Source organism: Triturus cristatus, chromosome 5_2 (genome assembly GCF_964204655.1).
Source record: "Triturus cristatus chromosome 5_2, aTriCri1.1, whole genome shotgun sequence".
Taxonomy (NCBI): domain Eukaryota; kingdom Metazoa; phylum Chordata; class Amphibia; order Caudata; family Salamandridae; genus Triturus; species Triturus cristatus.
Window position 1 is genome coordinate 449,136,053 of NC_140588.1, and position 12,317 is coordinate 449,148,369.

Consider the following 12,317-nt stretch of genomic DNA (forward strand, 5'->3'; position numbering starts at 1 on the left):
CGGACATTGAATCATGAAAGAGGACAGCCAGAAAGGTTATAATCATGGAGGATGTTGCTGTCCCAAAATGAGTGGCCTGCGTCACACAAGGAGCCCGGTAAAGAGGTATACCCTGTGACATGGGGTTGTGTTGTTCCTGCAGATTGTGGTATGAACTCTTGGCCACTTGGTGTTGATTGCAGGTCTCCCCCATAGTTGGAACCAAAGAATATTTTTGCCAGTCTCCTCCAGGATATGACGTGGACTCTATGGGCATCATTTTTTCTGCTGTCCTAGTGGATGTAACTCCATAAGGGATAGGTCAGTGGTGCATGCTCTGTGGCCCATACTACTATTGAATTAGATTGGCTGTCTGTGTCTTTGTCCTTCTGGTGCCCTGTTTCTGGCTTAATCTCAGTGGACTCCAAAGTGCTATCAACTGGCCTGGTTTCCTTTGTGGCCTCTCCTAGTGTTTCTGGGGAGGCAAGTCACGCACAGCTGATGAAATTGAAAAAAGGAAGCAATGAGGCAGTCTTTGACTGAGCAAGAAGGTCCTCCCTCATTATCTATGTTGGGGAAAGCCTTTCTTCAAGTGACAATCTTTTTTCGCCGTAATGGCTTTAGAAGTCCTGCTCAGGTTACTGGATAGAGCAAGGAACCAGAGGCCAAAGAAGAAAAAGAAAAAAAAGGAGAAGGCAAGGAAAATATTGCCTTTGCTTACCAGATCACAACCCACAGTCGGAACTTGCATATTTTGAAAATGTTGTTGTGTTAGTGTCCTTTATTGGTCCATACTGTATGTGACCCTCATCTCAATTCCAAACAATCCAGGCAAGCTTATATCGGTATGCCAACGGTCTTTGGCTCAAGCTCTCTAGGTCGCAGAAAGAAATTGGCCCCAAAGCCAAAAGCCTCCATAAACTGCCCTGCTGCACACCTGTGTCAGGCCCAGCTGCCTGAGCTAGAGCGGGAACAGTGACTGGTGTAAGCAGGGCTTGGACACAGCTCCCCTGGGCTGAGAGGACTGCTGGCCTCCAAACGGCTCCCCGCCCTGGACTGCTCTATCCAGGCAGTGCAGGACCTGGTACTTTCCGAACCCCGAGGTCTCCCTGCAATTCCGCATTGTTATTTGCCCCTGGAATGCCCCCTGGGCTCCCTTGTATCTCCTCAACAAGGGAAAGCCATACAAGACCTCAGCAAGGCAGAGGAAAAGGCAGAGAGCGGGTAAATTCAGCAGCAGTTAAGTGGGGGCACATGCAGCCAGTACACACCGAACAAGTCTGCTGAAGAATGCACGTGCTGCAGCTAAAGGAGAAAGCTGCATGCGAGACAGGCTTGTCTGTTACCATTCCAGGCAAAGAAGAGCAGGCAAAGAAACTGTGGGCGGGCACAAGCATGATAGGCATGAACAATCTCAGAAAGATTAATGGCTTAATTGATTCCATCGGGATGCACTAGTATCCAGTATTAATCTGCCTAAAAAGTAGCCCACCCCTCTCTTCCTGTATGTCAAGAAAATTCTTCATTAATATCGATGCGAAAAAAGGACAGAATGAATGTTCCCCAAGATCACAGTAGCTGCACAAACAAAACTCTGCCTCTTCATTTATATTCATTTTAAACATGAGCAAAACCACTTTGAGGTGTGTTCTGAGACCGCCACCAACTATCAGATTCTCTGAACCAGAACAGGCTGATCAATAGTGTCAAAGACCACTGAGGTGAAACACCACCAGAGGTGACCCTTCTCCTTCATGGGCTTCTGATGACAGCAGATCTCTCACCTCAGTTAGGGCTGCTCAGTTCCTCTTTGATGCAATACCAGAGGGGATGATGGATGGAGCGTTTGAGCTAATCAAACACTCACCCCCAGCCAACAGATCGGAGTTTAATCCATCATCATTCTTTAGCTCACTCCACAACCCCACTTCAAACATGGCCATATGCAATTCAGTCTGACCCTGTGCCTCATGGGAACAGTCCCAACTCGAACTGCCAAACCATGTCTTCCCTGGACCGGAATCAAGCATCCTGGGACCGGTTTCGGGTTCATAACCCTCATCAGCCAGGCTATCTTCAATCCAGTGGCAAAGTGAGAAAGGGACCCACGTCTGGGCATACCCTGGCAACTTAGGGCGAACAAAGCGATACCAAAGGGGATGATGGACGGAGCGTTTGAGCTAATCAAATACTTACCCCCAGTCAACTGATCTGAGTTTAATCCATCATCATTCTTTAGCTCACGCCACCACCCCAGTTCAGACATGGCCATATGCAAATCAGTCTGACCCTGTGCCTCATGAGAACAGTCCAGCCCGAACTGCCAAGCCATGTCTTCCCTGGACCGGAAACAAGCATCCTGGGACCGGCTTAGCAGTTTGGGCTGGACTGTTCCCATGAGGCACAGGGTCAGACTGATTTGCATATGGCCATGTCAGAACTGGGGTGGTGGAGTGAGCTAAAGAATGATGATGGATTAAACTCCGATCTGTTGGCTGGGGGTGAGTGTTTGATTAGCTCAAACGCTCCGTCCATCATCCCCTTTGGTATCGCTCAGTTCCTCTTTGATGGCAAAAGCCTGACCAACAGTCTCCGCAGATAGACCATTTAAGTATGGATGTTCCCAACCGGAAAACTATTTACTAGAAGACTGTATATAATGCGGCTAGGATACAATGCATGTGCTGTAGCACTTGCTTGTAAGAGAGGATCTCCATGATTTCTATTCAGAATGAAACAGTCTTTAGTATACTTTATCAGTCTAGAGTGGAAGTCTCGGGGGATAGCTCTCAAATTAGAATTTAGCATTTTTGCAATCTCAACCAGTAAGTTCTCCAATAGGTATTTGTTGTGGAGATCTTTACAACAGAGCTGTACCTATCCCACTAGAATTCGAGATCTGATAGCACCGGTGTTTGGTATATTCTGTTCTTTCAAACTATCTAGGCCAAACAAGTCATGCTCTTTAAGCAGGTAGCCTACTGTTCTTCAATCTTGAAGTAATCTATCGGATGCAAGTGCTTGACTACGAAATGCTAGTATGAAGCTCTAGTTAAAAGCAATTCTTACCGAATGTCTTTTCAGATGAACTTGCCAAGCATCCCAATACTTCCATTGTGAAGTCTGTTCCAGCTTGCACTAAGCTCGCCATCAGGCTAACACTGGCATTGTAAATGTATGGACCATCACTGCTGAATACTGCCAAACTTGATACCCCATTTCCATAAGGCAAGCAGACTGTACCTGTACATCTGAGAAGAAAAAGAAGAGGAGACATAAATGTATGCATTTTAGGTCTGGCTAGAGACAGCTTTAATTAAAAGTAAAAAAAGACCTCATGTTAGCAAATCTTAAAAAGAAAGAACTAAAGGAAAAAAAAGAGTGGGGCTTTGGGTCGGACCACTTCAGCCACTGGTCTTCATGTGTTTTTCATGTTCTGGCATTGCTTGGATGGGTTGCCATCAAGTATGTGGCAGCTCATGATTGTTTACATTGTCCAATTTGCATTTCTATTAGGATTTGTTGAAAGGGCATGAAGTAGCCGTTAAGTGTTCTTGATGATATATATTGCTGATTTATGACTTTTTTTATGTAGAAGTGCAGGCTCTTTGAGGGTGTTTATGATAACGAACAGCAAATACAACATGCAAGAACATTTTCTCCTAGTCTTTTGTGGGTGAAAAATTATAATGCACAAGGTGCAGAAATCCTGAGAGAAAATATGTGTCACAAATTGTGGACCAGTAGTAGACAGTCTACGAGGCAAAGGACAGATTACCAAAAACAAATGCAAGTAAAATCATACTGCAGAAAACAAAGAAATCCCAATAAACAGATCTCCATCTGCACTGTTCCAAAGAAATGGGTTTCAGCGCAACTTCATCCATTTTTCAGCACAGAGTGATAGATGTGTGTACGGAGTAATTTTTTATTTGGCACACTAAATGCAACAAGTAGTGACAGACTTGAAATGTGCATTTAATAACCAGAGCGTAGGATGTTGAGTAGGCCATGGTTGAGGAGGATAGGCTGTCTCTTCATAAATAAGCATTTGCTATGCAATAGATCTTGCATTACTGAAAGTTTGAGCAATTGGCGTTGCATTAATATTTGCAACGCCAATAGGCCAAACTTTCAGTAATGCGAGACCTATTGCATTGTAAATGCTTGATAAGTCTTGATCTTACCCCCCAGGATCCCATGACTACTTTAGCAAGCCAGTGGCCTGTAGAAAAGGGCCTAAATGTTCCCCTTCCAGATAACAACATGGATGGACTCTGTATTTGCCATGAAGGGGGGAGGGGGGTGCCAGCAGGGAGTCAAGAAATGGCTGGAGCTGGCCAATCAAAAGAATCAATTGGTGATGTCCGGTGGGGGGAAACCAAGCACTGAAAGGAAGGACAGATGCACAAATTAACCAACCAGAGAAAATAAATTTTTAAAAGCAGCCCAACTAACCAACCAAAAGCGGTGGGCGTGTCCAAAGTCCCCGTTAGCCCATATACCAAATGCAGCATGCCTCGCAGAAGAGCAAATGCGCTGCCCAGGCTTGACATAAAAATGATGGTTTCACAGATCACTCTGCAGTTATACCCTGAATAAAGAATGATCTGAGATGCAGCCTGAGAAGGTTCACAGCTTTGGGCCAAGCACTGCTTTTTTCGTTTCATCAAGCGTGGCTATCTTAGCAGTGGCCAGTATGAGGAGGTCAGACTGGCCAGACCTTAGATTCCTCATTAAGTGCTACCTCAGGAAGCGTCAGCTAAGAAATAGGCTCATATGCCATACTGGTTTGTGGCTAGCACAGAGTACCAGAGTATAATCATATTTAATAAAATATTGTAGTTTTAGCCTTAAACTATAGATTAAAAGCTGGGGCTACCACAATTCCAAAATTATTCAAACCATTGTCAGAATTCATACTTAAAGAATGCAGATTCAGCCTAAACTCCTATTCTTCATGGTAGTAAACAAAATTACATAAGAGTACCAGTGGCACGGAGTGGAAGATGTTGGGTTCAAACGATTGGTGATCCTTTTGATGAAAGTGTAACAATAAAGGATACCACTCCCTCCCTGACCAGCCTACCGGTATCCCCTAAAGCCTAGGGTGAGCAACAGAACATGGGAAATTAGAAGCCCAGGTAGGACTCACCTGGGTTTACAGAGTGGGTGCTGCACTTGCATCACCACCCAGAGTCCACTTGACATTTAGATTAATACTTTAGGGATCCACTAGCCCTAAAGAATGTCCAAGACCTATTAGGCTAATCATTGAGGGCAGAAACATGTTGGCAAATTAGATACGGGCCAGAGTTATTGTACTCTGTGATTTCAGTCAAGAGAAGTGTTTTTAATATACCTAGAGTCCTCATAAATAAAGGTGATAAGCGAGGAACCCCAAGCTATTTTTAGTTTGTTTGGATCCCGCTCTAGCCCAGTACTTTTATGTGTGAACTCCTTCCTACCGCCAAGTGTTCGTGGAGGTTGAGTCCGCCCTAGTAATACCACTTTACATGGGTGGGGAGAGGATGCAGGTGATGATGCATGACACTTTCGTGTGTGAGGGATCCTCTTCCATTAAGGATGGCCTTCCAGCTCTAAATGGTCCCACACTCTATAGAGTAGGAGTTGACTGATTCAATCCTGGGTTTCTTTACCATTTTCTTTCCTACTGGCATCCACCCTTTTTGTGTTTTGCGAGTCTTGATTTGAAGGAATGTAAATTTGTTTTCCACCTCTCTCTTTTGTGATAACGACCACAATTACATAGCCCTATTTTTAAGATACCAATTACACTGCTGATGCACATTTTTCGATATCTGAGCATCGTCAGGTATCAAACATTTAAAAAAGACATGCCATTGTCCAATAGGAAACCATAGAATATAAATAAGGCATATACATTTGGTATGACTCAAGATGTTACCTTTCTTTGCAGTCCTTAGACCGGTAGATTGGAGTGTTGATTGGGCTGTGTGCAATCTCAGTTCCTAAGGGACTTGCATTTGAGGGGAAGATGTTGTAGAGAGTTCCATTAAAGAAATACATTTTTGTGGTATTGACACAAAAGCAATCAACCTCTTTCCTTATGAAGGTACCTCCAAACCTAGGAGAGGAACAGAAGACAGCAAAGGGTAACCGTCAAATTATTGGGGAGTAATCCATAATGTAGTCCCATGTACGCTAGTCTTCACCCTTTCCCTCTGCTCTCTCCTGTCCCCAAATTACAACTGCATTCAGGACAATAAGGCACTCAAATGAACCTTTGCTAAGGTCCAACACTTGTGACACTTCAACCAATCTTACCTCCAGGAACATTTGCCTTGGATGTGCGGACTTCTCTCCCATCAACAGCTTTTTAAATGGTAACTCCCATTTTAGCGGAGACATCATGCACAGAAAAATTAGGGATTCCCTCCAGCATATGTACTTAAAAGAGCATCAAAGCCTAGAACCATGATCCTCAAGTATCATGATGTGAAAAACACCATGGGCAATGAGCTTGTATGCGTCAAAAGTGTATCTAGCTTGCTATTACTTCAGGAAGTTCTGCTTTGTGTGATTTTTGTTATTTATAAATCACAAGCTGAACGGTACACATAGCATCTCTAGTGGCCACTCAACGTTACTTCACTCAGCGAATCCTCACCACTATATTAGCAGGTTATCTATCAAGCAACCCACCGCTGTGTAGATCAAAAAAGGTTGGTTTCCACATACATTCTAGTATATTATCCTTTTCAGACACAAATTCCAAGTTGTACGGCACTCCGCATAATCTTAAAGAGATTCAAAGTTTAGTAATCCGAGGTTTTGTTTTTCCATGTGGATTGCATTTATCCAACTGCATGTAGTGTATCTTTTTGCTGAAAACAGAAGATTTCACAGCACGCACAGCCTGCAATCAGGACACAGATGAGACTAGACTTTCAATCATGAAAGAAAGGAGTTGGATACACAACGGTCCAAAGACAAGCGCTTCAGCTGCGTCTAAATAAGAATTTGGACTAAATATTTGCAGGAAGGTTACTGTCAAAATGGAAAAGCAATCCTCTCACCTGAACTTAGCATTGAGGAGACAATAAAGTGCAGGTACATATTGCAAGCTGTTCAGCTAGTTTAGAAACAACCATCCTTGCAGTGTAACCAGCAGCCTCTTTCCGAAGTCCAGCACCCACAAGGAGACGTGCACTCATCGAGCTGACCAGAGTCCAACCAACAGCACACTAGTATTACAATTCTTCAGATGAGTCCCTCATCCCATTGGGGCACCTATATAGTACGGTGTGCACATTCTAGTAGGTAAGGAAGTGACGACCAAGGCAGTCACTAGATCACCTTATGCCCTATTTTTTATTTTTTTGTTTGAATCTGTTTATTGAACACTTTAATGGATATAGTACATCTAACAGCATCAGCTGCATCACATCGTCATTTCGTATTAACAAGCAGATGGATACAATAAAGTGCAGGGTAATATGTTGAATGTAACCATCTGCTGAAATTGACATGCAGCTTGGATAAACAAGATGTCACAGGCCATGCGCCTAGCTTTAAAGCCACTCAGCGAATTATTCATCTGCAAGAGGATTAAATGTGATTGAAACAAATACTCGATAAACGTCTAACTAACAGAAAACAGTCCCACACCTACCCATGTACTGTACAAAAATCTGTTCCGTAACACAACCTTAGGAAGAAGAATCAAAAAGTGAATGGGAAGTGGTCAGTGCGGAGCAGACAGACCTAATGCCCTAGATTTCAATGTACATATAGATTGTTGCTGAAGTGGAAATCAATATATCTGATCTCGCTCAAGCCACTCCTTTAAACTACAACTTAGTCCATCTCCCCTGCAAAGAGAAAAAAGGTAGAGTTCTCACCATTACCTATAAAAAATATTTTTTGTTGCATATCAAGACAGCCTAGACCCATTCCTACAAACTGAGCTACTCTGCCTTAAGTTAATTTTATCCCTCTTCTGCACATTTTTTGGTTTTCTCGTCTGTGGTCTGTCCGGTCCAGTGTCTTGTTTGGTCTCCACCTTTTTTGATTCCTTAACCATCTTCTGGTTGGGTTCTCACACTGCCTTATTTAGGATCTGTATTGATCAAATCTCAGCCTGTGACATGTGATTTTCTTGATTCCTGCTATCAGTCTTTCTCAGTTCGAGACAAGTTTTATTCATGAAGCCGTTAACATTCATGATTTAATTTTAACTTCACACGATTAGGCTCACTTGCCTCATCCCCATCCTTTGGTAGACTCTGATCATTATGCTATATTCTTTGACTGGACTCTCCTATTACTCTCTCATGCTCATATCCCCCTCCCAGTGTATCATCAAATGATCCTCTACCAAACGTAATTACTCTGATGCGGAGGCTGCACTTCTCAGCAATCAACCTATTCTAAACCTCCCCATTTCAGAATCTGTGAAATCATCTGACTCTAGGCTCACTAATGACTGGGCTGCTTCAATCCCTCTTAAAGTGACCGGCTCCTGGGCTTGCTTTACAGCAACTCAATCCCCCAAGCAACGCCCTGCTGTATTAAAGTGACCCTGCTGTGCCGGAAGGCAGCACTTCGATTCTCTGAATGGAGCCACAGGCGCACCCAGATGACCACACTGTGGCAGGGGACATGGTTGCACCACACTGCTGGCCTACAGGGCTTTGGGCGGTGGGACAGAATAGGAATCCCACACCTTGGAGATGTCGGGCAAGGTGAGTCAACATTGCCGTTTCTGGAAATGTGTGAGAAGCTGGCCTGGTATATGATGTCCACTAATGTAATTGGGCACCTTGCACCAGTGCAGACAACCCATATGGTGATTTAAGAGGTCGTAGACAACCTTAGAAAGATCTCTAAATGGTAGCTGTGGAGAGCAGTCTTCAGGTTTAGTCCAGGTGTGTAAAGCAGCTTGTTACACCAGAATGCAATCTTATAGTATAGATTAAGTGACAAAGAACCACACCAAGTATTTGTAAAAATATGTATTTATTATATAATACTCTCTAGTACGTTCCAATATCTCCAACTCAGATATAAACACAATGCACACAATACTTTAGCAAAGAAACACAGTAAATAGAACGAAATACACAGTGACCCTGGGGGGGAACAAACCATATACTAAGAAAGTGGTATAAGAACCATGCCTCGTGTGAAGACAGTGTTGACAGGTCGTAGAATTACTGGGACCCCAAGGAACCACCCAAGGTGAGTAGATAGGGACCCCACGGAGAGTGTGTGCAGTGGGGAAACACGAGCGCGTGCTCCGTACAACTCTATGAGCAAATCGCGGTTGGATTTTTAAAGATTAAGGACCCTTCCCAGTGGACCCTGAAGAAAACCCTTGAAAGACAGAAGGTTGGAGAGTCACCCCACCCGTAGATACCCTAGTACCCACATTACCTACACCAGGGAAGCCGGATGCATACATGTGAATTGGTGTTGAAAACCGCCATCTAACCCAATGGAGGACTTCAGGAAAGTGCCTCTGATGGAAGATGAGAAAGTGTCTGTCGAAATCCAAACATGGATTCTTGAAGAGGAGTACCTGAAAGAAGAGGGGAAAGAGGCTATGTCACTCAGGAGTGACCAGGAAACTTGGAAGACTAATGCCCTCCGATGTCGGGTGCATCAGGGAAGATGACGATGACCTTGACTCTGCAGCTGTAAGGACCAGGTGATACTGAGGAAGACCTGGACCCGGGTGAGAACTGTTCCATGAAGGATGTTGAGTGGTGAGGGGTCGGTGTTCGGTGGGAGCACCAACAAGCCTTGGCAAAGGCAAGCCACGCAGGAATCAAAGCAGGAGCAACGTCGGGACCAGCAAGGTCTAGGGGACTCACCAAAGGCAGGGGAGTCAGGTCAGGCACCGAGCAATAAGGGGAGCCCAAAAGTAACAAGTGTAACTCTCAAGCACACCCACAGGCCGGAGGCACTGGAGTCGCGGGAGGACCTCAAGCAGCTCACCAAATGATGCTGGCTACAATGCACACAATGCAGTGTGGCTAAAGATTCTGGTCACTGGAGGTGCTCAAGGTTGGGGCTACTTGGAGCTTGAAGATCGTCTTGCAAAGAAGCCAACAAGCCTTTGCAACTACAAGTTGGATGCAGTACACAGGTGTTCCGTTATTGCAACCCCCCGAGGGATACTGTCCTCAAACTTGGTGAGAGGGCAGAGTAGGCCTTGGCAGCTACAGAAAACCACCATCTGTGTTGCAGAGCCCACAGAGTCTGCAGGAGCTCAGGATTTGCCGACCGGTTGACTTCGTTGTGGTGCCTGCAAATGCAGGGGATTGACTCCTTCACTCCAGGGGAGATTACTTTGGTTGTCTTTGATGCTTCACAGGCTTAGGGAGGTTCCTGTATGATGCACACACGATGCAGAAGACTGGAAGGGAGACAAAGTCAGGCCCAAACGAAGTCCAGAGTGCCCAGACAGTAAAAGTGCAGGTGTCTGATCTGAACCTTATCCCACAACGAATCTAGGGACCTACACCCAGGTAACCCTTAAGTACCCTAGAGGAAGGGTTGGGAAGAATCAGGAGACCCTCCCAGGGGAGGTTACTCCCATGTCATTTGTCCAGTTTCACGCCAGAGCGGGAGCCAACAGCTCCCAGAACTGACTTTAACTGGACTATGCACGGGGACACCAAGTGTGCCCCTCATTTAGACTTCCTGGCACTGGCAAGCACACCCACCCGGTCCAAGTACACTAAATCTTGTCTGGGAGGTGGTCACACCTCCCTGTGACAGGATACCTATCGTTCCACCTTCCTCTGCTCGAGCTTGGCTCAGCAGCAGGAGGGCAGAAATGTGTCTCTGGTCGGCAGCAACCATTTTGTGCTGTCCGGGTCTGGAAGACTGGTACCAGGAACACTGAGAGCCTAACGGAGGGCTGCTTCACTGACAACCCGGGAGAATGGACTCTGTAGGCGGCAGGGGTGTTCTGCTCATGCAGAGGCCTCCCCTCACTTAGAACCAAGCACCCTGCCTTCAGGATTGCAAAGGCCTGCTATAGGTGTCACTTATAGGTTTTAAGTGCAGTGGCCCTTAGATATAGTAAACCTATATCTTAAGTAAGTGGGGCAAGCACCAACTTACACAGGCTGCAATGGCAGGCCTGTAGATCCATTTTGCATGGTCTCCCATGGGTGGCATAATGCATGCTTCAGCCCATGGGAGACCGCTGGAGTACCTTAGTACCATATACTAGGGACTGATAAGGGTATCCCAGTATCCAATCTGGAGTGTAACCAAGTACTCAACACAACAATTTAGGGAGAAAGCAGATAGACTGGGGTCCTGATTAGCAGGAACCCATTCAGACTAGTCAAGATACAGCTTAGCACCAGGCAAAAAGTGGGGGTAACCGATGGAGCGGGTAGTACAAAACTTTGTATTACCCCCCCCCTATTCTGCATGCCTATACTAATTAGAATAATCTATTAATTATAATACTATTAATGTGTTTGCATGAAGTTTAATCACCATTACTAATGAACGAAATACACGTGGGATTTGCATTTTTGCATGGCTAAATAATTATTATTAACATACGTACGCATACTAACAATAGAAAATAGAATATCGCATGATATATGTTGCTTCTGTGACGTTTTCGTAATGTCGCACCAGATGACATCAATGGGTGAATATGAACGCTTTAAATGTCGCTATACGCTAGATAATTACAAGCACATAGGGGAATTAGTGAGGGTTTAACATTTTATTCATTATTTCTATGTACTAATTACTCTTTTGTGTTTGTTTCGCTTAAGTTGTCCTTTGGGCCTAAAGCAAAGATGGCCGCCGACTTAACACGACACGATGGCCACCATTCCACGAGGTTTCGAACAAAGTGCGCCTGCGCTACAACTTGTTCCTATGGCCTCGACATGACCCTACTCTCACTGTACCCAAGCAAGGCCACGGTGGGAAGCCCGCCAAGTACACTAACAATGGACAGACACAAGGAACCGGAAAGATCATGTTTGATGATATAACCTCCTGAACTGTGTGAAACCTCACCGGACGATCCCAACCGACCAATGGGATAAGCCCAAATTTTGTAAAATGTAACATCTTGACATTACTTTTATTATAAAAATGACGGTAGAATAGAGAGAAAAAATCCCTTATATCATTTCCTTTTGCTGACGGAGACGACGGTGACACTACGTGACTGCTGCATTCCTGAACCTTTGACAGACTGAATGCTGCCCATTTCCTTGATGAACTGCGAACTTTATAAAATTTATGGGCACTGATAGATGCTTGCACATCTCTGGTCCTTGTCCATCTTTGAGACTGTAGCATGCCGC

General features: G+C 44.8%; 1 protein-coding gene across 1 annotated transcript in view; it reads right to left on the minus strand.

Annotated features, from left to right (window-relative positions):
* The window catches only part of PKD1L1 (polycystin 1 like 1, transient receptor potential channel interacting), a 1,386,277-nt gene that overhangs the window by 1,231,716 nt on the left and 142,244 nt on the right, over positions 1-12,317 (minus strand). Inside the window, exons 3-4 of the mRNA XM_085607392.1 lie at positions 5,909-6,088; positions 3,049-3,230 (exon numbers count right to left, since the gene is read on the minus strand). Coding sequence (XP_085463518.1) covers positions 3,049-3,230; positions 5,909-6,088 — 362 coding nt within the window. The remainder of the gene's footprint in view (positions 1-3,048; positions 3,231-5,908; positions 6,089-12,317) is intronic.